The 27974-nt window shown below is 39.2% G+C and overlaps 5 protein-coding genes across 11 annotated transcripts; 3 read left to right on the top strand and 2 right to left on the bottom strand.

Annotated features, from left to right (window-relative positions):
- Positions 1–343: 343 nt before the first annotated feature.
- Positions 344–11024, top strand: LOC110371510 (collagen alpha-1(III) chain). Of its 2 annotated transcripts, none has more exons than XM_049842317.2 (22): positions 344–520; positions 842–900; positions 1689–1862; positions 2026–2047; positions 2263–2304; positions 2390–2428; positions 2538–3192; positions 3575–3733; positions 4033–5210; positions 5937–6185; positions 6532–6695; positions 6921–7035; positions 7324–7436; positions 7654–7839; positions 8549–8736; positions 9103–9224; positions 9364–9466; positions 9557–9716; positions 9822–9864; positions 10259–10353; positions 10551–10575; positions 10815–11024. In XM_049842317.2, the coding sequence occupies exons 1-22, from the start codon at positions 514–516 to the stop codon at positions 10832–10834; spliced, it is 3918 nt and encodes a 1305-aa protein (XP_049698274.2). In that variant the 5' UTR covers positions 344–513; the 3' UTR covers positions 10835–11024. The 2 variants fall into 2 exon arrangements, with proteins under 2 accessions (XP_049698274.2, XP_049698273.2); XM_049842316.2 differs by lacking the exon at positions 344–520 and adding an exon at positions 570–692.
- LOC110371498 (uncharacterized) lies at positions 11018–20042 on the bottom strand. 5 transcript variants are annotated; one of them, XM_021327797.3, is made up of 8 exons: positions 19538–20041; positions 19310–19459; positions 15384–18974; positions 15074–15206; positions 14642–14744; positions 14134–14211; positions 13703–13840; positions 11018–13598 (listed from the first exon to the last, which is right to left on the bottom strand). In XM_021327797.3, the coding sequence occupies exons 1-8, from the start codon at positions 19802–19804 to the stop codon at positions 13454–13456; spliced, it is 4605 nt and encodes a 1534-aa protein (XP_021183472.3). In that variant the 5' UTR covers positions 19805–20041; the 3' UTR covers positions 11018–13453. The 5 variants fall into 5 exon arrangements, 4 of the variants coding, with proteins under 4 accessions (XP_021183472.3, XP_021183481.3, XP_049698271.2 ...); XM_021327806.3 differs by having other exon boundaries at positions 11018–13595; XM_049842314.2 differs by having other exon boundaries at positions 13703–13816.
- A 341-nt stretch (positions 20043–20383) lies between these two features.
- LOC110370220 (transcription factor E2F7) lies at positions 20384–22337 on the top strand. Its single transcript, XM_021325970.3, has 3 exons — positions 20384–20854; positions 20929–21262; positions 21360–22337. Exons 1-3 carry the CDS (start codon positions 20667–20669, stop codon positions 21843–21845), a joined length of 1008 nt encoding a protein of 335 aa, XP_021181645.1. The 5' UTR covers positions 20384–20666; the 3' UTR covers positions 21846–22337.
- Positions 22338–22704: 367 nt separating this feature from the next.
- Positions 22705–25290, bottom strand: LOC110370376 (prenylated Rab acceptor protein 1). 2 transcript variants are annotated; one of them, XM_021326151.3, is made up of 6 exons: positions 25071–25290; positions 24510–24612; positions 24282–24385; positions 24120–24204; positions 23750–23858; positions 22705–23357 (listed from the first exon to the last, which is right to left on the bottom strand). In XM_021326151.3, the coding sequence occupies exons 1-6, from the start codon at positions 25160–25162 to the stop codon at positions 23254–23256; spliced, it is 597 nt and encodes a 198-aa protein (XP_021181826.2). In that variant the 5' UTR covers positions 25163–25290; the 3' UTR covers positions 22705–23253. The 2 variants fall into 2 exon arrangements, with proteins under 2 accessions (XP_021181826.2, XP_021181843.2); XM_021326168.3 differs by having other exon boundaries at positions 25092–25290.
- Positions 25291–27606: 2316 nt separating this feature from the next.
- Positions 27607–27951, top strand: LOC110384458 (RNA guanine-N7 methyltransferase activating subunit). The gene has a single exon (XM_049842337.2). The coding sequence runs from the start codon at positions 27607–27609 to the stop codon at positions 27949–27951; it is 345 nt and encodes a 114-aa protein (XP_049698294.1).
- The last annotated feature ends 23 nt before the right edge of the window (positions 27952–27974 follow it).

Here is a 27974-nt window from a genome sequence, read left to right as displayed (position 1 = left end):
TTTGCCTGCTTAGGTATACTTATCATGCTGATGAAATGCATAGTATTTATTTATGTTATTGCGTATATACGGTATTACAATAGGTATTGCAACAACGATAACTAAGATTTGATTTTAAGGTATTTTAAAATAAAATAAATGTGGATAAATAATAAGTACATACATAGGTACATAAGCTGGGTAGATTTTTTTTATTAATTTTTTTCAGTTTGAACATTTCAAACCTTTAGCTCTCGTTATCTTGCTTCCATGTTTTCGCCGCTGTAATCGGAAAAACAAAAAATACCTAAAAAGTATTAATATAAGTGTCATGCACCAGGCATCATTATAAATTGTAATGAGACACAGAAAAAAAGTTGTCGTTTAATGTCAAAGCATTTTCTTCCAATAAATTTTCTATATTTATTTAAATTTTGTAATCATTCTGATCAAATTTTCGATTTATTTTAGTTTGTATCGTAAAAATAAAGAATTTTCTCTCTAAGTACTAAGTTGTAACGTAAAAGCCGAAACATGGCGAGTAAGTACATTTTGTGATATTCGATAAATCTAGTCTGCCTGCCTCTGGATTGCGTAATTATGTCACTTTACGTCTATAATATATCCACTTTATATTACGTCCACTTACTATCAACCACTAGCATTAACATAATTTAAAATGCATTTTGCGCTGTGTTGTGTCTGTAGAGATGGTTGGTATTCGTTATTCATTATATTAATTAGATTAGTAAATTGCCCAGATACCCCATGTGATGACATTTTCCACGATAGTAAGATTGTATTATCTAATAGCTTACAAAAGATGTAGTAGTGTGTAATGTAATGTAACATCTGCTTACAGACGAGGCTGTACTAACGAATATATCGGAAATGATCGACTTGGCCATCGGTACTCCTGAGGTAAACAAACAACTGTATTATAAAGTTTAATGCTAAATACATACATAAAAGTACCTATGTCAAGAAGTAAAAATCTTAATTATGACAATTAAAGCCATTGTTATAATTTCCACAAAAAATTTGGGTAGGTACTGCATTTTCTTTTGGCTTTTATATTTTGTGATCCTTAGCTGCTAATAGAGCTTGGACCGACGCCCAATGAACGGGGATAGGCGCCACGCCTCCCACATCCGTATCACTCTTATAAATACTTTCATTGACGACGACCTATGAATACTCGTGAATTTTCTAGACGACACTTCCCACAGCATTAATCAACAAACGCCAAAGAAAAAAGTGGGAAAAGATATTCCTTTTATTGCCATCGATTTCATTCCCGTATGAATGACAGTTGGCGCCAAAAAAGCCACAGACAATAGAAATATTTTGCACAAAACCAGCATCACTCGAAGAAACCCACCCATTCTTTAAATGGGAATGTTATTAGATTGAATATTTACTTATTGATGTTTTCACGAATTAGAAAATCTTGTGAGTCTAGCCAAAATATGGCGTTATACACAGATTTTAATTAGCAAAGTTATAATAACATTATTAAGATCTTATAAATATATCTAATAAATTGGTGATTGTAGAGTATTGACCTATATGAATTCTTAGCTCTGCCGAGGCGTAAAAACTATTTAACAGGATCAAGCTTTGTTCATTAAGATTAGCACACAATATTTGCAGGATACATTACCATTACCATTAAGGTAACATTTCTACATATTTTTTGTTCGGTTTAGATCGGAGTTGTGGACTTCAGTATGCTGCAGACTGTCCTGCACTGCCTTGCCCAACAACTGGGAGTGCTGAGCAAGAATGTTGAGTTGCGAGGCAGCGTGGCCGCCCTACCCGTCGGCAGACCCTCCGACACCACCCAGACCATAGCCATCAGCGAGTTCATCGTCGATACAGGGGTAATTTTACTCGCAACATGTATTAATGTATTTCAAAAATACCTGAAAGTTGTCAGATGTACAAAGTATCTGGTTTGTAAATACTACTACTAAAGGTAAGGCTCTTGATCAATTAGGGATTATAATTTCAATTTTTCATATAAATTATCTTTTGTATTTTCAGGCACCCGGAGGCTATGAGCTAGGTAAGTGGGTGATACCGAAACAACAATTTCATCTCTTAAAGTAACACACTTATGAAAATTACCTACACGATAACACATATTGAAACTTCTGAGTGAACTCGAAACTGTAAAATATGTACTTACAGTCTGAAATCAATTCCGTAATAAGCACTCAATTTTATTTATTTACATACTGTGTTCTAATAAATTAAAATGATATTGCTTACATATTTCAGCAACATATCCGATGTCACCTGATCAAGAAAGTATGCTCGTTGGTAAGCTGGTCAAACCTAAACACTTAATTCTAATGCTACAGGTACCCAATAGGTACGCCATTACTCAAAACAATTTTTTTTACAGTTGAGCGCAGGAAAAGGACAGATTACACTCCAGCGCCTTGTAAGTTCTCCATTAACTAGTGAATAAGTCAAATTTAAAAATCTCCTTAATTTTACTGACTGCAGGTACCTAAACATATTATAAAATCTTATGTTTTCTATGATATTAGCTAGAAAAACCACGACACCCGGAATGAGTACTCCAGGTGGTAAGGCTGCTGGTGGCGGTCAGGTTCCTGGGGGTGGTCAGTTCCCTGGTGGCGGTCAGGTTCCTGGGGGCGGTCAGTTCCCCGGTGGCGGTCAGGGTCCCGGTGGAGGTCAGGTTCCTGGTGGCGGTCAGTTCCCTGGTGGCGGTCAGGGTCCCGGTGGAGGTCAGGTTCCTGGTGGAGGTCAGGGTCCCGGTGGAGGTCAGGGTCCTGGTGGCGGTCAGGTTCCTGGTTACGCTCAGGGTCCCGGTGGAGGTCAGGGTCCGGGTGGAGTCGGTGGTGCGGGTGCTGGCCCCGGCGGTGTGCCTGGTGCCCAAGGCGGCGTCGGACCTCCATCCAGTCCTGCACCGCCTTCTGGAGCCGCTAGAGGTGGGCCACAAGCACCAACTGGCTATGAGACAGCCATTCCTGCAGCTGCTCAGACCACGCCATCAATGCCTCCGCCAATGGCACCACCAGGATCTCGTCCACTTCCACCTGTAGCCTCTAGACCGTCCTCAGAGAGGCTTTCCCTCGTCACACTCAGCAAATTCAACGTGTTGGAAGGCACTGTCAATGACCTGAAGCAACGCGTTTACGGCACCACCCCCAAGAACGAGGATATATTGCAAGAAGTCAGGTACTCCTTACAATTTTTATGTTAATTAATTTAACTTTGTATTTCCATCGCTTGGGTCCGTATAGATAGAAATACAATAACTAACGTCGTGGCTGCTGTTCTCATATTAGGAGATTAGCCAGCTGCACAGGGTCTGTTACAGTGCAGAAGCATTTGCGAGGACGCACTCTCCATTCATTGTGGGCAACCTACCTCATAAAGGTCGGCGGAAGACGCTAGATGCAGGACGCCTCCAACAGCTATCTGTGGAGATCTAAGAGGGACTGGGGAGGCCTATGTTCAGCAGTGAACATCCTATGGCTGAGATGATGATGATGACTCTACATTCCTTCCACGCGCACAATAGTCGCGCTATGCGACTAACAGACCAACGATGTAACAGGTCACAAGGGAATTTGAAGGCAATTACAGACATGTGGACCAACATGAATGTCTCATCACGTTTGGATGCTGCAGAAGAAGGCATCGGCAAGCTTAGCTCACTGATAGAAGACCTCATTGGAGAGACGGTCGAACTACAAAAGGCTACTGGAAGCCAACCGTTAGTCTTTTATTTCTATAGACAAATAGGCTAATCATCCATCAAACAAAACCCCGTCTTTTAATCAGAAACACAAATATTTTATTTGCAATTCTTGTAGATTTTTTGGCATTTACTCAGGAAAATTTAAATATTGCAGAACTATATATGAATTTCCTGCGTTGCAAAGCTTAATAAAAGAACCCTCTTTTTACCACAATTTCAACAAGTTTAAGAACCTAACCAGCTGTTTTTTAGTACAAGATTCTCACCCAATATTTATGAGTACTTTATAACTTGTAACTTGAATTAATTTTTAGGAGCCCTGCGACGGCCAGATTGGCAGAAAAAGCTAAGGCTGTGTCGCAAACGCCGAGGGGACCGGGCGGTGGTGGATACGGTCCTGATGGTGGTCAAGGAATGCAGGGTGGTCAAGCAGCTCCAGCGTACGGCCCACCTGGTGGTCAACCTGCTCCTGCTTATGGTCCGCCAGGCGGTCAGCAGGCCCCAGCGTATGGGCCCCCTGGAGGCCAGCAAGCTCCGGGATATGGTCCACCTGGTGGGCAACAGGCCCCAGCGTATGGGCCTCCTGGAGGCCAGCAAGCTCCGGGATATGGTCCACCTGGTGGTCAACAGGCCCCAGCGTATGGGCCCCCTGGAGGCCAGCAAGCTCCGGGTTATGGTCCACCTGGTGGTCAACCTGGAGGCCAGCCAGCTCCGGGATATGGTCCACCTGGTGGTCAACAGGCTCCAGCGTATGGGCCTCCTGGAGGCCAGCCAGCTCCGGGATATGGTCCACCTGGTCAGCAAGGCCAAGGCGCTCCTGGTGGTCAGCAAGGCCAAGGTTATGGCCCGCCTGGTGGTCAGCAAGGCCAAGGACAAGGCCCTCCTGGTGGTCAACAAGGCCAAGGGTTTGGCCCACCCGGTGGTCAGCAAGTACAAGGACAAGGCCCTCCCGGTGGTCAACAGGGCCAAGGATTCGGTCCTGCTGGTGGTCAACAAGGCCAAGGATTTGGCCCACCCGGTGGTCAACAAGGCCAAGGATTTGGCCCACCCGGTGGTCAACAAGGCCAAGGACAAGGTGCTCCTGGTGGACAACAGGGCCAAGGATTCGGTCCTGCTGGTGGTCAGCAGGGCCAAGGATACGGACCTGCTGGTGGCCAACAGGACCAAGGATACGGACCTGCTGGTGGCCAACAGGGCCAAGGATACGGACCTGCTGGTGGCCAACAGGGCCAAGGATACGGTCCTGCTGGTGGCCAACAGGGCCAAGGGTATGGGCCTCCTGGTGCTCAACAAGTACAAGGACAAGGTTCTTTCGGCCCTATGGGTGGAGCACAGGGCATGCCGGGTGTTCAATCTATGTTAGACTTGTCTGCATATGCTACTAAAGATGAGCTTATGCAGCTGCTTGGCCACTTGCAGCGAGTAAGGAACGACCTGGACTCTCTGACAGAATCCTTCTATAACGCGATGAAGGAAGTCAATGATGCTTTTGGTAAGATATTGCTTTGTTTTCAGTAAGTAATATAAAATATTCGAAATACATACAGAAACGACAAATTATCCACCGTAAATAATTATGTGTATTCCTGTAATCACTTGCCATTTGACCCTAAGCTCACATTGATACTATCAGTTAGCATTTCTCAGGTGCTAAAATATCGACTGCGTACCTACAGATTATCTAATAATCGCGATTAGGAAATGCTTATGGCACAAGCAGCTGAAATGTATACTTGTGAGACCGAGAAGAACTAGCCGACGTTTCCTCTTTTTGAAGTTTAGTTCGAAACATTCTAAAAGGAGCTCATGGCTAAACCTCTGAAACAATTTGGCGCGGTCAGTTCCTAAATTGCTGATAGCCATCAGTACCTAAATGAGTGAATAAAAATCACTTGGCTGACGGGACTTTCCAAGAGTCAGCCACAAAGCAACAAACATGAGTTATAGAAAGTTTTAAGATTGCTCGGAAAAGGAAATTAATAATAAATATAAAATGAATGTGGAGTGGAGACCACGCCTCGGCAAACGTAGTGTAGGACGTCCTCAGGCACGGTGGAGTGATGACTTGCGCAAGACGGCTGGCAGGAGCTGGATGCGAGCAGCCGAAAATCGATCTCAGTGGCGTGCACTTGGAGAGGCCTATGTCCAGCAGTGGACTGCGATAGGCTGATGATGATGATGATGATAAAATGAATTAACTTCGAACTTCCTATTTTAGAACCACCAACTCCGCTGCCTCCACCGTCTACATTAGCGCTGGTCACTCCCGCCGGTGAAGTGATGACGCAAGCTTATGGAGGACGCGGACCCGGAGGAGGCGCTTCTGGAGGAGGAGCAGGCGGTGGAAAGGCAGGCGGTGGTAAAGGCGGCGGTGGAAAAGCAGGTGGCGGAGGATATGGTGGGGGAGTAGATGGCCCTGCACCCAACATCACACTCGCCCCGGGTATGGCAGCACCAGGAGCAGGAAGTAAGTTTATTTATCGAACCAGTCTACGAAAATAAAGTACCTATTATTTAATAACCCATTTATTGCGGAAGGCTATAGGCTAGCTTTTATTCGGGGGCGCTAAACAGTTAACTTAGGAACGGACGATATCATGGGAAACTGCTGGTGATGAATGTAAAGACACTCTAATTGAAGAGAAAATAAATATTTTTTATTCCGTTTTTTTTTACATACATATTATTAACATTTTTAAATATTAAATATAAAAATAATAAATTTTTGGGCAGGCACAAGTGGGAAAATACAAGAAAATAGGTGAAAAAATTATTGTTCCTTTAACTTAAAACTTAAATTAATTGGTCCACAGTGACTCAGTATACACCACAGTCGCACCAAATGGGCCAGTCCCCTCAGACGATTCAGATGGCTCAAATGGGAGGAAATGTGATGGAAAGGCTGATTGAGCTAGAGAAGCAGTTGAAGAAGTGCTGCGACAACATCACCAAGTCTGACGGGCTCGTCAACGACCAGGTAATCTTGTTATCTCTTTGGTTTGAGCGACACACGTCAGCTAACGACGTTTTACGACGTACACCATCTTTACATAGAGGTACAAAATGGGATGGCCCAAAGATAAGGATACTATTTAAATGACGGTCCTTTATATGTCAGATCTGATTAGATATAGCTAACTTCTATTTAATCCCACAGTATCAAATTCCACGGTAAAAGTCTTAATACCGAATTTTATTTCAGCTGTCTTCGTTCCAAGATCAACTAGAATATATGGCGAAGCAAATCGCAGGGTTGACTGGTGGCGACATGGGTCTCGCCGGGAAGCTATCGCCAGATCTTGTTAAGGATCTACAAGGTAAACTACAACGCGCCATTGTCTCGCTAGTCAATGCCAATAGACGGTTGCTAGGGAAATCACTGTGTTCGCATATAAAGTTAAAAAGAAATCACAGGATTTTTAAAAAATAAGTATTATAGTGGCATCTGCAATGGCAGAATAAGGATATACCTCTTAACACACACATTCTGTCACAGATCAATGGTAAACAATTTAATTAAAAAACAAATTACGTACTTACATAGGCGGTGTATTCAGGTTCCAACTTCTGCCGACATCGTTCAATGAGAGCCTGATTCTTTGCAGGATTAATGCAATTGTTCCAAACTGTGCAAGATATGCAGACTCAGCTGCAACAAGTCCATGAGACGGCACTGCATCTCGCCGCTGAAAAAGAGGACAGGCAGAATCATATTGACGTAATAAACTACAGCAAACCTTTGCTTCATTATTCTTATGTTATCGGTGTCATCAATGCAGACACATCAACAAATGTCATTGTTTTAAAAAGTATTGGAGACGGCATGATGGACCTTCCAAAACTAGAGTTTAACTGCTATAATTTCGATATGCCTTTTATGGATACCCATTGACTAGGCACTGCAACTTTTTTCTTCTAAATATTTTTATTCTCAGGCTCTTTTGGAACAAATCGAGCTTCTAAAGGCCATCAAATTGGACCGCGAGGACATGGTGGAAGCCTTGGCCGACAAGGCAGACCTTCGCATGCTGGCTAGGAAGGTATCTCATGATCAGTTCGAGACGGCTTGCGATGACCTCTCTAAAGGATTGGAGCATGCGCTTGGAAAGCTCAATGTTCAGGTACGTTGTTGAAAAATAAACTATCTGCACTCTTTCATATAAGTAAGATAAAATATAATCTCCCTTAACCCCTCCCAACAGGGAAAGTACCTAAGCCTCGTTTATCTAAGTATCTACCTATGCCTTATTAAGGAAATTCGCTTTGCTAGATGGTACTATTTACAATAGGTACCCGAATACCTCTAACAGACTACGGGAACCTTATAGATAAGTGAATAGGTAGGTACAGTAAGGAATGTTTTGATTAACGAGGTTCTGTGTTACCCCAACTCGTTCCGGTATTTGAATAGGACAAGCATCTGAATGTTACTTCATGCAAGGTCAACGACGCTCGTTACTGACGAACTCATTCAGCCATAGCAGATAATTGTTCGCTTTAAACGTGTACCTACTGGGCCTCTCCCATTAATATGAAACAAACAACTAGGCATGTCATCAGATCCCCGATGAATGAAAGCTTTGTTTTTTGCCAACGAATGTCTGTAAGAGCCTATTTTTATTCTTTCTTGATTTTGCACCATATCTTCGTATTCGTTTTTCATAGGAAGTTGGTTTCTATTAAATTATGTGATTCGTTTTGCGGCTTTTGATATTCACTTCAAGTTCTCAGTAGTACCTATCTTGAATAGGTACGTCCACAGATTTTTTCCTCAACTTCCTATCTACCTACCTATCTACTCTATATATTCCTATCTACCCTAACCTTTAGGAAGCTCTTTGGCAACAAGCTCTGGATGACATCCAACGTGAGATCGAGACTAAACTGGACAAGATGGAGCTGTCTCCTGTGAAGGAATTCTTCAACAACAAACTGAAACAGCTTCAGGATAATCTGAAGCAGATGGCAGCACTTCGCCGCGAAGCAGAAGCTGCTGGCACCAAGAGAAGACTGTTGAGGTAACAGTTCAACAATAATTATAGCACTCTTCATATTGGTGTCATAAATGTGGCTACACTACCAATAGTAGATACAATTTGATTATTCCAATAACGACCGTTCCCAATATTCTATCTATCTTTTCTTTTGCTTAGGTACTAGAGATAATATTGTGATATTAGCACCATACAAGTACCTACATCTCAAATTCCTATCTCTAGAAAGGAAATCGACAGATACATAGTATATTGAGAGAACAGTCGTAGGTACCTAAGTCTGTATAGTGTACTCAATTTTCTACTACTAATCACCAAAAGGATTTTGCAACAAGAATTTTAAAAGCAATTCACAGCTATACTTTACCTTCCAACTGTGCTTCTCTCTAGGGATGTCAACTGCATATCGTGCGATGCGAAAGCTATAATGTCGATGGACGCACCGTCGCCGCTACCTGCAAAACCACTGCCGGCTACGCTTTCCATGAAGCCGTATCTCAGTTATGAATTAGGTAAAAGAGTATAACTACTATATTTTTGCTAATTTAGTTAGAATTTTTTTTTCCTGTTGTATAAAAATAAGTTTTTGCTGTGCTGCCCCAGGCTTAACACTTAATAGCTTTTGATTTGATAATTGTTTCACGTTTACAGACGCTATTCGCAAGGCCCAAGCGAGCAATTTACCGCATCGCAACATGCACGACTGGGAGCACATAGATAAGCAGATGATGCCCAAACAGCCCTACAAAGTCAGGTATATAATATATAACCACACAGCCATTGTTACAAGTCGAGCTAAGCTATTGAAATATACTATGTATTGTTTCTTACATTCGGTATCCAGATCAGAAACGGACAAGCACCTGTGCAACCGATATTGTGGCGGGTCGCACACGGTAACGACTCCTGCGCAGCGCGTCGCAAGACTCGGCCACTTTATAAAACAGTGGGGGCCAGAGGTGCTTCCGTTGTCTTCAGGATTCGCGGCTGGTGATGATGGCAGGGTAAGCAATGTTGAGCATAATGATTGGACAAAACAATATCGTTCGATTTTGCACAAAAAAATTAAGTATTGAGTGTCTCTAATTCAAACATGCTTTATATTCCAGTTGTATAAAATCAGCACTGGGGAAGGTGCTAGCGTCGGTCCAGGTATTTGTTATTGACTTTTTATGCTACCATACCATATATAGAGACTTGAAGTGAGTCCAATCCTTTAAAAAGTTTTGCGCACATTAATCCGATATAGCTGAAAATTCACATACATTCATTAAATTCAGATATATGAGAGAGTACATAAGGACATACATTAGAGAAAACATAAAAAGGCGAAATTTATCCAAGCAATGTCACATAAGGGTTTTAGGCATGAACACAGTTCCTACGGTGAAGGGCGGCGTTTTGGGGGATGTCTCTTGTAAATTTGACGTTCAAAAAGTGCTGATTTTCGGCCTACTTTGAATAAACGACTTTTGATTTTGACTACGGTAGAACCGCCACTAATAGAGACGTATAATCACATGCCACACCCATGTGCATTGTTCAGGTGGTGCAGTGGAAGGTGCAGCGACGTGCGCGCCGAAGTCTCCAGTCAAGAAGCCAGAGCCTCCTAAAGGGCCCAAGCCTATAGTGATCAGCGCAGTCAGTATCATTTTCTACCTCTCAGACCAGAATATGTTTTAGACCGGTGTTCCTTAGTGCAATTTGCGACAAAAAAAAACAAGTATGAATAGAAAAGGGTCGAATATTACAGTCACTGTATAATTATTGTTTTTCGCTTTTTACAACTAAATCAACAAGACTTGATCAAGGTAATTAATCGATGGTCCGTCTTTCAGGAATGCCGCTGTTTGGATCCCACAGGTACTTAGCTTGATTTTTTTTCTATTAGTACCAACTTTTTGGGGTATCGCTAAGAAATGGTTGTTAGAGCCTGACAAATTAGGATGTAGGTACATTGCACGATACCGCATACAATGGGGCCGGTATGGACCAAGCATGCGATTAAGGGATTAACTTACCAGGCTATAACAAATAAATTGGTTTATAGAAAAAAAAATATTTCAAAATGTAAATCGCTAAAAAAATAATTTCTATTTCAGAGCGACAACCTAAGAGCTGAATGGATTATCGTTTTGTCACATTATTATGTTGACTATTGTTTTTAATTAATTTCTAAAATTGTTTATCAATCGTGTACTTATTTCTTACTTATAATAATGTAATTCGTAAGTATGTAGTTATTTTTTAATTAAATTTTAGTAATGTTTATCATAAACAACACTAACTAAAATAAAAGATATGCTGGATTTTATTATGTTTTAATGGTAAATCAATTACCATACAATGTTAGCTTACATAGATGTAATTCGTATCTAGGTATTCAAAAATTAACAAAATTGTCTTTTCACCGGCTACAAAACATTTTGCAAGAAAATTATAATCATGAGAGAGAAACGACGACAATACAAGACAATCAACAATTTTCCTGAGATATACATATTTTTATATCAAACCTTATTCGTTAAGAAGCGATTATGTTTTACGATTATTATTTACAAAGTTACAATATCACACGTTAAAGGATAGCGTAAGGATAGGCTGACACTGATGTAACAGTAACTTCCCATAGCCCACTCCACTACGCATCGGGCTACTCATTTACACGGCTCTTAACCATCTACCAATCAGTCTTTCTCATCATTAGTCATTAACTCACGATCAATCATTAACTTTACAATTATTACATCCAGTACAGCTATTCAGACCTTCCCATTTTAAAAGCCAATTTCTTTGAAGTTGATTCTGATATAAATTAACATGCATCTGGCCTTCCCACAGATGTGACAATCTATTTTCAAATGATCTTTTAAACATTACATTCTTTTGTTTTCGACTCAGGGAGGCGAAAACTAAGCATCGCCGACAGATTTTTCACAACCAAATCGCTGTATCAATGTATCCACGAAAATAGTCATTATGTTTTAGGATTTGAAGAACCTGTTTGAAGTTTAGGTCTAGATAATGGTATAAACGCTAAGGAGTGTCGTTGTTAGTGTGTGGCAAACGTCGAAAACTATTTAACAGGTTTGTGCGATGATATGGCTCTTATTAATTACTGTAGCTATCACACAAGAAAATGCACGTATTTTGGCAGTTTTCCTGCTCGAATTAAGGGCTTTCACACAAAACTCCGATGCGATGCCGCATCGCAAATCGCAGATACACCTGCGATACTATTTTGCGCGGCAAACCATTTCGTAGAAAGTAGTACTTTTAAAGGGGCGTCATATCGCATGAATGCGCGATGCGAATGAGATCGGGAGTTCTTGCGGTGCATTCGTGCGAGTTCGCAGATATTAGCGATTCTGAGTTCGCAGTTTTGTGTGGGAGTCCTATATCTTAATCTTGTCTTCTGTTTTCTGTCTTCGACAGTCGCCACTACGACTATTATTTTTATGTCAAACCTTCTTACTGATTTTATAATGGACATTTGTGGCCTAGCTCCTCGTTTCCTCTTCAACGCATCTGAAGACATCGCCAGGACTCACGTAACTCTCTTTATAGCTACATTTATTATTAAATATTGTCCAGAACGGCATCCCTATTAAGGCCGCTATCCCACTGGCGTTTTACGAGCATTGGCGCTTTTCCAACCTCTGCGCAGCGCCAACGTCGCGCAGGCAGACGAGACGCTAACGTCGCGAGTTTCTATTGGCAAGCGATACATCCGCTGAACGCAAAGTTAACGTCGCACACCACACTTGCTGTGCAATGCAAGAAACTCGCAAAGTTAACGTCGCGTCGTCGTGCGCAGACGTCAGAGAAGCGCCAAAGCTCGTAAAACGCCAGTGGGATAGTGGCCTAAGAACCCTACATTTTAAATAGAGTCTAGTCGCATCGTGGAGAATACTTCCACACTGATGGACTATAGTTGCAAAAACATCCCCATTGGATCCCATCTCTCCAGGGAACAAAGTCAAATGTTTTTATTTCAAATGTGAGTGACGTGAGAAACGAGCATAGCGTCATGGAATCGTCGCGTACTTTCGTATCTGGAAAGTACGTTTATTGTCTCAAAATATTTGAATAGTCAATTTTGAATATATTTGACACTAATGATGTTAAGGTGATTTTTAGGTGTAGTAACATAATTGATTTTGTTTTTGAATCCGAAACTCTTACTTCGCAAAACACATTAAAATAATGTACTGTGACTATCTTGAGATCTCTTTCTATCAAGCGCGCTACGTATGATTAATGTTATTCTTTGAATTTCTAATAAGCAATTATCACAAACAGTAAACACATAAAATGTTTGACATTTACCAATTTAATCATTTGGACTCGCGAGTAACAATAACGTACATCTTAACTTTAAAAATGTGTGGATTAAGCCACAACATTGTACTATATACAATAATTATTTTACGAACCTACAAATTAGTAATAAATTCCAATTAGTCCCTAAATTAGACACTTTCGACAAGATTCAGTTGCATCATTTGCATAGGAGAGAACAGTTTAAAAAGTTTATTTTTTATGAAACAGACCTATTTAGACAGCTATAAAACCTTATATGCAATCAGTTTGACAAGAGCTGCATACACATGAGTTAAGACTATTTTGTATAACTATGTTTGTTGTATGTGGCGGCAATCGCCTCGAACGCGTGCGCTTACTGGAGAGTAAGACGGGAGACGGCCTCGGCGTACAGGTCGCAGCAGGAGCAGCGCCGTGCCTAGCGATGTCGGCCGCGCGAGTTGTAGTGGTTGCCGCCGTCGCGGCTGTAGCGCCGCTCCTTGCGCTCGCGACTGCCGCGCGACCTGTCGCGTCGCTCGCGGTCGCGGGAGTACTCCTTGTCGCGCGATGACTCGTGGCTCCTGCTGACCAATTTCAGCTCATTACTATTTGATTTAACAATCTAATACTTAAGTGGTATATGCAATTTTGTTAACTGTACATTTAAAGAAGTGGAATAGATACAAACCTGGTTTCTCCAGCGGAGCGGCTGTCGCGGGACTTGCGGCGGGAGGGGGCCCGCGAGCGCGGCGACCGCGAGCGAGACCGCGACTTGCGACCCTTCGGGGGCGACTCGCGCTCACTGTTCAAGTTGAAATCGTCGAATCTGCCAAACACGTAGTATGCAGAATAATCTCTCAACTAATGCCCAGTACCTATACAAAGCCTATTTGATTTTATTATTTATTTCCCTTTTGATATGTTTAGATCGATTTTAGATTAAAGAAGAAAGAAACTGATTTTAGATCTTTAGTAAATAAATTGTGAAATGAACTCACCATTCCATATGGCAGCGTTCATAACACATCATAGATAGATTTGAGCAATTTTTTATATCAATCTTATTACATTGAATGAAATCAGAATAGAACATTATATAGAACGGAAGAGGCAACTCACTTGTTTTTAGGAGCTGTGGAACTGTGACTAGAACTGGAACTAGAAGACGAGCTTGATGAGGAAGAGGAACTCCTAGACCTGCGCAAACGATATACTTGTACTTACTTGTGACACTACAACACAAGAATACTTTACAGAGCCACCGAATATGCTGTTCAGTATGACAAAATATGTAAGGAAGCCAGGACATCGAGCTACTCCAATCTGTCAATGATAGATTTTCAACTTTATGCCTGAATAATAAGGTTTATACCTTATATTGTTGACTGAAAAAAATCTACAGATACAGGAGTGACTGTGGCTTGACAGCCCCATAGGTTTTTACTGAAGCTCAATATAAAATGGTAACACTAAATCAAAACCAACAGCGGTGTTATGAACAGCCGAGTCGGTGGCTTAAAATTACTAATTACTCACAGCTAAGTATTAAAAACTTGTGAGCAACAAAACTTATTCGTATTATACATGTATGTTGTGAAATAAGTAATTACCCACATCTAAGACCAACCTTCTCTTACTCTTGTGTGGCGAAGTGTTGTCGTTTTTGTCGTCCTGACTGTCGGACCCGCCCTCTTTGGAACCCTCGCCGTCTTTCGCTTTATCCGCATTATCTGGAAACCGGATACAAGAATAAACAATTTACAGAATATCATTTTGTGCTAGGTGCGAGTACTGCTATTAAAATCCGTGTAATTCAGAAAACCTCGCATGTCTGTCTGGACCACACACAACTAAGCAGTTGTTACTTGTGTAATATTCTCGTCGGATATCTTCGACCTTCGGTCTTTTAGTTAGAACAAACGAACAAAATGGCGTCGAGCATCTGACATCAGGGGTGCGGGCCAGTTTTTTACGTAAAGTAAAACTGTATAGTCTTGTATTTGTTTTTTAACTTTATGGCATTACGCTACTAATTGGACTTACAACAACCTATACTGACCAGCTTTGGATGAGTTGCCCTGCTCAGCGTCGCTGCCCCATAAGTCATACTTGGAGAGGTCAGCTTCGTCGCCCGACTCCTCATCCTCGTCCTCCTCCCCTTCGGGCTGGCCCGGAGCCGGAGAAGACTTGCTCTGCAACAAGCGTAGGCACCGTCATACACCCGATCAAGTTACAAAGCAACACTTAGCGCCTGACATGATAAGCCCTGCCATAGTAGCATATCGCATATCGCATAAAATATATACGAATAATAGGCCTTATTTACTTCTGTTAGTTCTAATATTTTTTTATAATTCATGAATACAAACCTTATTCTTTCGCTTCGCCCTTTTGCCTGAGCTTTTCGTAGTCTTATCGGCAGTTTTCACAGTCAGTTTTAACCTATTCAGTAGAATAGGTTTTGGTAAAGCAAAACTTTTAAAGTTCCCTATAACCGGTGCATTTTCATTTGTTTGCGAAGTATTGTTAGTTTTATCTTCTTCTGGGTGTTGTATATTCAGGTTTAACTTTCTCACGATGTTAGGAGGTATAACAACTGGGCCCGGGTCAAAAATATCACTTAAAAAAGGAGTGTCAGTGTTGCCGTCCAGTTTCTCCAACTGCCTCTCAATGCTCCCGTCTCTGTTAGACTCCTTCTCCCAGTCTTCGTCATTAGTCAAGTTGATGGTTTCCGTGACTTGCACAGGTTGTTCAGTGTCTTGTTGCTCAGCATTGGTTGGTTCACTATGTTTAGGTGAAGAATTTTGGTTTATTTGTTGAAGATTTTGCAATGCTAATAGTAATGTGTTAGTGTTTATGCCAGCTAATAAATTTGACAAGTCCACTTGGGCCACAGGCTGTTGTTGTTCTGCAATTTTTGCAGGAGTATCTTTACTTGCGTCAACATTAGGGCTTGAAGTCATGAAATTTGTGTTACTTGACTGTGGTGCGTTGGGACTTGCATGTTGTGATGTGTTATTTTGGTTTGTTGGGACAATCTTCTGTGGCAATGAACCAGGCTGAATAGTGACGTATTCAAGGATATGTACTCGCTTTGAAGGACTAATCGTTTTAGGAATGTCTTCAGTAACTTGACTACCAACTCTTTCTGATAAACGTAAAATTTCAAGTGACGCTTCTTTCGGAATTGGCTCAGGTATAGGAATATTAAAATTAGGGTTTAACTCAGATCTAGTCATGGAATAGTTTGGTACTTGTTCAGGTCGTGCCATGTGGTACTTTGTCATTTGTTCTGGTCTGTTAAGGGTTGTTTTATATGCTAAATCAGATCCAGGAATTACATAATTCAGACCCTGACTTGCTCTGGGAATATTATGATTTGGCATCAAATCACTCCTTTCCATATTGTGATTTGAAATCCTGTCAGATCTTGATATGTTAAGATTTGGAATAGGGGAAATTCCAGGGACAAAAACGTTTTGAACTGGATCAGGTCTTCTTATGCTTTGATTCATAAACAAGTCTGATGTATTTACTGGCAGATCTGAAGTTCTAGGATGTGGGTCAGAAGGATGACTGATGATTCTATCAGTTCTGTTGAAAGTATTACTTGGGGTGCATTCAGATCTGTCCATGAGCATATTCACAGCCCGCTCAGGCTTGCTCACTATAGGGTTAGGAATACAATCACTTCTGGTGATAAGAAGACTTGGAATTGTGTCATGTTTATGTGCGACAGGGTTTGGGATTGATTCCAGATCAACCATAGAATTATTAAAGTTAGTATCAATTATATTGTGGTGCAAATTCTCCTCTTGACGCTGAGGGGTCCCATGTTTCAGTGGAGATACCATCTGACTTATTTCCTTGTTCTGAAAATCCTTTAACATGTCCAAAAGCATTTCATGTTTATCTTTGATGAATTCTGGTATCAAATTCTTATCACCAGGTTGTTCTCGCTGGGGCTTTTTGTCAGTTGTGTACAACATGTCAGAAGTGGGACTCTCAGGCCTGTTGGAGATAGCTGGAGATTGATGCCCACCTAATGTTGCTTGATCATCACATTCTGAATTTTTATAGAGTGCTTCATCCTCTTCATCCCATTCATTCTCATACATTTTTCTCACATTATCATACTTTTCCAAATCATTTTCAGCATCTGGAGTTCTTTGTGCTGGCTCACTAATATCAAAAATGTCTAAAATACTTCTGTTTTTAGCAGTGTTATTAGATTGCACTACAGCAAAAATGCGATCAGTGTTCTCAGTAGTATCACTTATAACACAATTTTTATCTGTTTTGACTGGTTTATCAAAAGGCATATAATGTTCAGTGCTGACGAAATTCTCAATGTCATCTTTAGTGAAATCATCTGCTTGATTATTTACAGCTTTAGACTGTGCAGTAACATACTGGTGAATTTCTACAGCTTTGACTGGTTCATCTATTGGTTTATTTGGGGTTCTATTTGTTTTATGAATGACATCCATTGACATATTATGCCTGTTTATCACCAGAGAAGTTCCATTACCCTTAGCCCAGTAACCTTTCTTTCGCACATTGTCTTTAAACTCTTGATAATTCTTTTTAGCAGTAGAACCCAGTTTGGTAGGAACATACTCACTGGAACAGCCATCAATATCAATATTTTCACGAGACTTTACATTCATATTACGGAGATTAGCTGTGTAGATGTTACCAGTCACTAAAGGCGACTGTTCTGCCTTTTTAACTGTACTGTATCCTTCAAAAGTGTTGACGTCGGTAGACACATAACTACTAAGTTTAGGTGTAGGTGCCACAGGGATGGGTCTTCTCTTCACTTTACGTCTCTTCCTGCCTTCTCCAAATACTCTTGACAAGAAGTTATCTTCTTCACTGTTATACGACACTGAATCAGAGTCAGATCCATGGGTGGACTGTCTAGTTGATGTATTTGATGATTTCAGAACGTTTCTTGGGTTCACAGACTTGGAGCCCTTTTCTGAATCAGTATCTGGATAGTTAGAGTCTTGGCTGTCGCGGGAATTCGAACGAGTTTGTCGGTGTGTGGATTGAGAACTTCTACCTCCTGATCCTCTTCCATCCACAGTGCTGGCTGAGCTACCAGCTGCTGGCAATTCTCTACTCCCTCCAATGAACAAAGTTTCAGCACTCATACTTCTACCAGATTTTTCTAGATTTTGATTAGGTTCCTCCTCATCACTGTCAGAGTCAATAATAATTTCATCAGGATTAGGCAATTTACAAACTGGTTTTCTGTCTTGAGATTTGATTTTGTCAGTAGTCATTCCAGATTTTTCTAATTCTGTATGTGAATCTACTAAACAACCTGTGCTCAAAAGCCGCTGTCTCCAGGCAAAGATTGTTTTAAAATCTGGTGCTGGTTTGTCATATAATGCTTCAAATTTATCTGTGGTAATTTTACAGTTGTTGTACACAATGGCAAAAGCTGCACTTCTTATTCGTTCTTCTAAGGTGTAGGTTACTTGAAAATCTTCAGCTGGATTTTGTCTTGTAAATTTGTAAACGAGATCATTCTTTGTGGATGAAACCCTATTTTCCATTACTGGGTTATACATTTTAGGTATAAGAGAGTCTGTGCTATCATGTTTACTCTTTTTTGAGCCAGTTTCATAGCCTGATGAAGCTGCTTGCTCCCTATCACCGGCACTTAAGAATCTCTTTCTTGTTTGAGTACCATTTGGTTTGTAAGAGGGTAACATATAATCTTGTCTCGGATTGTTCATTTGTTGATATCTGCTAACTCCTGCATTTGTTAGTGAGGGAATTTCACACATGGAGCTATCGCTAAGGTTGCCATTTCTTTTATCTTTTGGATTATTTGTAATTAGTGATATGTTTGGCCCAAGGACTGGCATTTTACGTTCTTTATTTGATTCCATCTGCAGCACTGTTGGTGGCAAGCTTTTGAATACTGCTCCTTCAGTGATGCCAACCTGAAGGCAGGAAAAATTATCTCCACTTTAATAATGATGTGCTTCAAAAGTTATTGCACTTATAATATAACATCAAGTCTTCTTTAGCTTCAAAATCCATTACTCCCTGAATATTGGTTAAAAAAAGAAAATTTTTACACAAAAAAGCTGCCATTACAGAACTTAAATGCAAGGACAGATATTGTATATCAAGATGGTGTTAATGATTTTTCGAAAATAAGTATTTATTAACTTAGCATATGTGATTTATAAAAATTGAATTAGAAGAGATGTTATTTTAACTAATGCAAGCCTTTAGTGCCAACATACTTAGTACGAGTTATGATTAAACATACCTTTTCGGATTTCTCTTGGGAGTCTGCCTTACGTTTGCGCTTTTTTCTACCAAATTCATCATATTCATCATCAGAGGATGGTTCACGTCTCCGGTACTCCACAACGCCGCGCTCATTGTAACCTCCACCGTAACCGGTGCGCGCTTCCACCTGAAATCATTAACAACGTATAGCTCATCTGCCTACCACACATGTTTAGAGGGCTTCAAAAATTAACGTCATACTTACTTCGCCGTACTTTGGTGCATTACAAACATTGCAAGTCTGACGCCGGGCCCAGTTAACATTAGCACATTTGTTGCACTGCCAATCATCGGCATTGAATAAGCCACGAGACTTTTCAGCTGCAGTCTTTCCTATTTCTGTGCCTAATTTCTTTTTGAAGGCTTTGGAACTGTCGGGTCTTTCTTTATTACATCTATAACATGAAGCCCTGCGTGCAAAATTAATATTTCCGCAATTCGCATCACTGCATATCCAATCCCCGTCGTTCATTTTGTTATGGATTTACACCTTTCTCTAGAGCAAACAACGCATATCCTCACACGAACACTTCGTTTTATTTCATCTAACCAAACATATCGAACTCTAGTCGAAACGTAAATAAAAGTCAAAACATTGGCAGAAACCACCGCTTTCAAAGAAAACCAAGCTCACTTTTGCAAGAAAAGTAATCAAGCTTCATGCCAGCCATGACGTGACGCAAGTAAAAAAAGAATTTCCTACCATAAACAATTGCATCGATACTTCCGTTTCTTGACTAAAACTACATTATTGATTGGTATTATCCCAAAGAATATAAAATAAACATTGTTTCATCATAAAAAAGGCCTAATGTATTGTTTGAAATATAAAAAAGTTCTGTAAGAATAAAAAAAAAAACTGTCTTAAGCTCTATGTAATTGGCAAAGTAATTAAAAAATTCATCGAAACTGTTGTACAAGGATACTATATAATGCTTAATCAAATTTTATTCAGGAAAGTGAATTATTATTAAATATCATTAAAAAAAAACATTTATTCTTTATTCAATGTAATTCAAAAAAAATTGTGACCAATAACTAAACGTTTTTATGCGCCTTTTCGAGTTTCGTAGAAGTTCGAGCCTCGCGCGCAATTTGCTACTGTCAAAATTGTTTACCGTGAGCCGTGAGGTTAATTTGTAGATTTTAATTTCATATTTCAATGATTTACTGTATTTTTATACACAGACCGAACTTGTAGCATGTTTTTTTGTGACATTATTCTGTTATAATTGAAGTTTTTGTGCAAACCAAACCAACGCGATTTGTGTGTGGTTGTCAAAAAGTACGCGAATATTTTGTAAAATAGGATTTTTACATAATGTTAACGCACAATGTATGAAGATGACAACATAACTTGTACCCCAAAGCGCTGTGTGCTTACTGAGGTCACAAACTCAGCCAACTATGTATCGCCGACTGCTAACCTCAAGTTACTGACTAATGTCGCGTTGCAATATCCCACACCGCCGCCCAGTGCTATACATCGAAAAGAAAAATCCCTTCAGATATTATGTGACAGGTGAGCAAACGCACTTCAAAATACTATCATTTTAGATTGAGAAGAAAAAATCTGATAAACTTACATTGTTACAGATTCCTCAATCTGTATCCACTCCATGGTGATGGTCCAGTGGAAATACAACTGGATAGCACTGCAGCCCGGCTAGGCGTAGAGAAACGTCGAATGTATGATATAATAAACATACTTGAAGCTATGCAGTGTGCAGTTCATAAGAGAAAGAACACATATCTTTGGCATGGAGGATCTCGACTAAATTCATTTCTTAAAATGTTGAAAAAGCAGGGGGAGCACCTTAAGTTATCAGAAGCTCTGCGTGGGAAAGCCCCCAAGCCTCCCACACCCAAACATAAAACTTTGGGAGTTTTGGCTCAGAGATTCCTGATGCTGTTCTTAGTAGAACCTCCTGTGAGTAGCTTATAATTGATACATTAAACCATATTTTTATTAATCAAAACTAAATTCATTGCCAGCTTGATAATAACATAATATTTCTCCTTTGCAGAATACTCTAATAAACTTGGAGATGGCTGTGAGAGTGTTGATAGACACTTCTAATAAGAGTAAGACAGTCCTCACTCCTGAGCAGCAGGACCGCCAACACAAGTCCAAAGTAAGGAGACTCTATGACATTGCCAATGTATTTATCTCAATTGGTCTCATTGAAAAAGTATCAGGTAATTTAATATTAAAGAAGCCAGTTTTTAAGTATGTGGGGCCACACAAGATTAAGAAGTGTGATAAGACTTTAATGACAACACCATCCCCCATCACACCACTGTCGCTGTTGGACAGTGAGCAGAGGGGCACCGCTTGCCATGTGTTTGCTGGAAGGTCCAAACGGAAACTGGAGTTCACAACTCCAACTTCCACCAAAGAACTGAAGCTTGGTATCACAACCCCACCTCACACGCCGTCACACAAGTGGGATGAAATCCTGCTCGTGGCTGACATGGAACTGACTAGAATTAACAAAGGAGTAGTCTTGTGATTAATTTAAAATTTGATTGTATTGATAATAATGCAGATTTTTATATAGTTCTCTTTTTCTATTTGTCTTCCAGGATAGCATGTCATAGTGACTTATTATATAGACAAAATTATAATGTACTTTGTTCCTATTTTTAAATTTTATTCAGTTGTTGCTAAGAGCAGATTATTTTTATTTGTCGCAATAATATTTAATTGCCAAGGCTAATAAATACATAAAGGGAGTACTGAATATATTATTATAGTACAGAAAGTTTTTTCATGAGTGAGAGATTAGACTGGACTCCTTTTTAATATTATTCTATTTATGAATTTCTGATCCTAGTGTCTAGGATTTGTACAACTACAAAATCTATTTTTTGACAAATTATGATATCGGTTTTTAACTGTAGAAGGCCTAGTGGCTCTTTAACTGTAGACATGGATTTATATAGAATATGCTTTTATTTTATATTGTTTATTCTTTATTCCTAATAAATGAAATGACCTTTTTTCTAATTTTATCATTCAATGTTTAACCATAGTCATTCTTGTTAATCCTTTATTTTTATTGATTTTTATAGGAAAACTAGCTTCTGCCAGGTGTTTCAACTGAATTCCTTGGGAACTACTTCTTGCACACGAATATATAGTAGCTAGCCTTCCTGGATTAATGGCCCACCTAAGACTGAAATAATTTTTCAATATTTTTTAAAGTTGTTTAGTTTGCTAGGCAAAAACAAAATCTTTTATCAGTTTCATTGGTAAAGCATCTTAAAATAATATCACTTTCATTTATAGTTATGGACAATGTGCAGACAGATCCTATACCAAGTCTGTTGGAACTTTTCATTATTTGTAAGTGTAAAGAAAACAATAAGTGAAACTTAGATTTTATTTACATTCATGTTAGATAAATGAATATATTTACAGACACACAAATTACATGATTATTGAGGAACATTAATTACATGAACTACATATTACTATGAATGATTTGAAATGAATGAATAAATTAGACGGAAATCATAACACTATTTTTACATCAATTATCTAAACAACTAATCAAATTAATGAAACAACTAAACTCTCGTAAGATAGAAAGATGTGCACCTCGAAGCCAAGGATGCACAAAATAGAACAATATATATTTAGGTACTACATAAAACTGGCCCTCTTTAGATAGACTATTAACAAAGCGTCTTGAGAGACTACAGTCCCACGATTTAATTTCGTGTTTGAAGCGATAAATAACCCTTATATAGTAATGGCAATCATACACTAGAAATTTCAAAATGCCCTTTGAGAGAATCTTGTGTCGACAAATTACACAACAGACATTAACATTATGGCTTCTCGAGTCAGTTAGGTTCGTTGAGGTGTTGTGTGATGCGGCCAGGAGGCGGCAGGAATAGCGGCAGATGTCCGTGTCACACCTGCTCTATCATTGGGAACTGCTCCGGGTCCTCGGATTGTGGGAGGGCTTCTGCGTCGAAGAAGCTGGCGTGCAGGGCTACTACCGTCACTGTGGCTCCTGAAATACCGCATATTTTAGTGTTGTTTTAAAATCGTTTCAATATGCTGATGTGCAATTTAAGAATACTGGTGTATACTATGTATGTAGCATACAATCTAAAAATGGTATCTAGGCAGTACCAGATGAAGCAAGTTTGGGTCCTGTAACAAATTTTTGAGAGTTTGTTTGGTGATTCAGTAATGGTGATACATTAAAATTGTAAAAAGAAAGCATTGGGCTTCATGATCCAGGTATAAAGCAGCTTACCAAGTATCCATGTGTATTAAGTATTTTATTGAGGGTGAAATAATGGGACAGATCTTAATAGCACTTATTTTTGAAAACTTCATATTTTTAAGCAGATAGGTGACATGTAAAGTAATTAAAAATGGTACTTAAATATAATTTACCTAAAACCCAGAAGAGTACAGCTCCAGCCCCGGCGAGCCAACACAATGCCATTGAGCATGCTGCACCTACTGCATACTGTTGAGTTTTACTCAACTCCCAGCCACCAATCTAATAAAGTCATTGTAGAGGAATTAACGTAAGAAATAAAATTTTGGCACACTGAAAGTCCTATGTTATATAAGACAGATTATAGTAATTAATTCCAATATGAGACAAAAGTTTAATAGTATATGAGGGTAAATTAGATATTTATCATGAAAAAAAAGAAGGAATATGGGCTATGTAACTTACTTTTGGCTGAAACAAAAATTAAACCATTACATTTAGCAGTTCATTTGCACAATACATAGTATAATAAAATATTCTCACCTTCCATGTGTTTGGACCTGATGTAAGTTTTCGATATCCAAAAAAACTGGCCACCATAGCAATCAGCAGTAGAGGTGAAGTTATCCTGAAGTCAGTAGTAGAACACCTTTTAATACAGAGTTTGTCCTTGAGTTTAGTAAGAAATTGTTTTTTACTACTTACAGGCAGTATGCAAACAATCCAAGGAATACCATCAGGTAATTCGCTTGAAAGTACTCCACATTTCTGTAAAACCGGCGAGATAACCGAGGTATTGATGGTGGTGCCTACAAAAGTATAATTTTTAAGTATCTCAAAGTGTTGTTCAGAACAGAATTCACATAGACGACGCATTAAATCCAATTCTTCCAAAAAATATACTAAGCATAGCAATCAAATTTGTCAATTAACCTTAAAGTTGTCAGTAGCCACAAATTGCGTCCAGGGTCTGCGTGTAGCCAGTACTCCCATGACCAGGGCCGGGCCAGCCCCACTGCGGACATGCTGTAGCAACCTGTTGCAAACAAGCTCAGTAGTCATATGTCTGTATATGTTATATTTCTCATTTAACTTATAACAACACACTATTTTACGATCCCGATGACAAGTACAAAGCAATTAATTTATATAATGAAGCAATTTAAATGAAGTCTTGTTAGTATGATTTTAAAGATGCACTATGTGGTGTGTGAGAATGATAATGTCTGAAGTAATCTGCATCAAAAGATTAACAAACTTAAGTTATATTCTTACTTGGAGAGAATCACAATCAATATACATACTAATCAGTAATTGTTCTATCTCTAATACAAATACTATTCATTTTTGTGCTTTAACTTTTCTACGCGAATGTTGAAAACCAATCATAATTATGCGTTAAGCGGGTAAAATTGGTTTATGCTGAAGCACAAACAACTCTCAAAGCATGAAAAACACCACGTAGCGTATTTTTGTTGTTGTTGTTAGACTTACAATTCCATATCATTGACATACTTTTGTAACCCTTTCTTTTCTACAGTAGCGTTAATTTCTCCTGAGAGATCAATGTTCACATTTTCAGACATTATGAAGGTCGTTTAATTTGTAATTTACAGTAATTATCCACAAAATAAGTCGGTAATTTGGAGCGATTTTGTATTATTGACTTGAATGAATGAATTGCTGAGTGAGTTGCTGACACTGACACTGACTGATGTTGGATGTTGAAGGAAAGGATCGGAAACACTGACCTCTATATTTACACACTGGACCGGCTGTTCCGTACGTTTGACAGCAATTTTTTTGTGCCCATTTGAAGCGCCAATATCGTCTAAGCGAGTGTCAACAGAACTAATTTTGACGTATAATTTCAAATGGCTGTGAGAGACGTGTTTGTTCATTGGTTCACTGTAAAATAATTTTAGTACCACGAACACTCGCTACGTCTAACAGCGCCAAAATGGTCATTATCAAACGGGCACAAAAGCACGTTGACAACAGCCTGTCCAGTGGTAATTATAGAGGTCAGTGATCGGAAAGGATAGAAGAGAAGTGACTGAGTTTTAAAAATAGTATAAAAAATATTAAATGCAGTATGAGGCGTGATTTTGTTTTTGATACTTTGAGGAAAATATATTTATAAGTACATTTTTTGTTCTACTAGATAACTAGACCTAGTTTAGCCTAGGCCAAACTAGTTTGTTCTGAAATCGGGCTTGACCGGTAACGTATCATTATCCTTGCCTAGCATTTTCTTTTTAGGGTTGGCTTCCAATCTAACCAGACGCAGCAGTGTACCAATGTTTTACAGAGAGTGACTGCCTGACTATCCTCCACAACCCAGTTACCCGGGCATTCCAATGTAATAAAGGGTATTATACCCCCGAAATATTCGATTTACTGAAAATAAAAAAGGTATTTACAAACACTCCTTTCGTTGAGAAAAAGGACTGGCTTCTTCACTATGGCCAGGTTTGACAAATGTCAGATCAGATGGCATTGACAGAACAGAACAAACGGATTTGTCACGTTTGGTCTGCTTTTTTCACCTTTTTGATGTTTTAATTTTTATAATTGAATATTGTCTTTATTAAACTACTTTCAGGGTCTATTTTAAAGTTACTTTGAAAATAAGGTATATCACCTTATTTTTGTACATTAAAATGCGTTCCTGTGCTGTGTACCTATTTTTTATTATTGCTTCAGTGTTAGCTCTTCAAGACGTTAGCCGGATAAAAAGTATGGGTAGATAAACCACAATTCAGTCAGTGTCTTACTTTTAAATTTGTCAAGATTTTTAGATTATTATCTGCTATTTCAGGAGATATTCTATGTCGCAATTGTGGAGCTGATATTGCCTCCAATCGCTCAATAATTTCAAAGTCGAGCCCTAAATGTAGATATTCGTTCAGCGATACTTTATTTTTCAAAGAAGAAGTCTTGGTGCAGGTGTTTACTACCGAAGTATTTTTCAGTTATCCTGTGATATCATTCACATATTCATCCTGTATTCCCAAAGGGGAGGTAGTATACATTTTACCTCAAACCATGGTGTTCATATGTAAATGACATCATGTAGATAATAATTTTTTGAAACAAATTACAGTGGGAAGAAAGTACGTCTTGGTTTCCTGGTTATGTTTGGAAGCCATGCGTATGCCCAGATTGTGGGGCATATATTGGATTTATCTTTCAACCCATCAATCCTGATTTGGTAGAGCCACCCAAAACATTTTATGGTCTTATCCTGACACATCTTATAAGTGAAGACTGTAAATATAATATTCAGTATTATTGGTTTTGGGAGTCAGTTGGTCAGTCAGGTAGTTGGGGGATGGGTGGTGTGTCATGTTTATGTCAGTGGAGTTGTGGGGCTGCTATTTATTGTTTTCTGTTATTTGGCTGAATTATTCTACATAGTATTGTAGTCAATCATCAAGTGATGTATTCAGTACTATGTTTCTTTTTCCTTTCGTCCTGCGGTTTCAGCCGTGTCAAGCACCCAGATAAAATATGTGCATACTGTACTTTTTAACAATCAAAGAATTTTTTAATAGAAGTACCAAAGAGTATCCCTTCATAGTAAATTATTATGAATTTTGAAAGAATGATTTCTTGGCCTTTTTGTGTATGGTGAAAATTTTATGATTATCATCTCTGTCTGTCCTTGTTGTTTGCTAAGCTTTAGTTTAGGATCAGGCTGGGTGTGACATTAAATAACCATATTTGTTTTAGCTACATTGGCCTTTCATACTATTAAAAATATTGGTGTGTGTTATGAGATGTCACATCTAGACCTATATTAACCAAAGTTAACAGACTTCTCAAGAAGGTTTTCAATTCCAATCACTTCATATAATTTATTTTTCATATGGTGAAAACTTAATTGCAGTGTGGCATTGTGTTGGTTACAAAAGTGTTAGTTATTAAAAATGTGTTGCTAAATAAGAAGTAAAAAACTATTTATTTGTATATTATTTTCAGTTCTTAATTCCTTGACCGAATACCCAGGAAGCATATCAAACTAAAGATGGCTGATACATTATCAGCTGAAGATAAGGAGTTTTTAGCTAAATGCGAGGAAGAACTGAAGGATAGATTTACTGAGAAAGATGAAGATTTTATGAAAGTTTTTAATGAAGTGGTCTCTAAGCCTCCAGTGGTGGACTCCTGGTGGGTTCCCAATTCTGGTCGTCGTAATGATCGCCGCAATAACCGGAGGAACCACCCGTACCAACGCGACAACAGAGACAGGAACTACGACCGCCGGGACAATAGAGGCTACAACGACTACAACAGAGGATACAACGACTACAATAGAGGATACGACGACGGCGGATCAGGATACCGCGCACGGCAACGCTATCCATACTGAAAGTGCATTTTAAATTAAATGTT

The sequence above is a fragment of the Helicoverpa armigera genome, chromosome 5, assembly GCF_030705265.1.
Source record: "Helicoverpa armigera isolate CAAS_96S chromosome 5, ASM3070526v1, whole genome shotgun sequence".
Taxonomy (NCBI): domain Eukaryota; kingdom Metazoa; phylum Arthropoda; class Insecta; order Lepidoptera; family Noctuidae; genus Helicoverpa; species Helicoverpa armigera.
The sequence above is the reverse complement of the archived record's forward strand: the minus strand, read 5'-3'. Positions and strand labels throughout refer to the sequence as shown.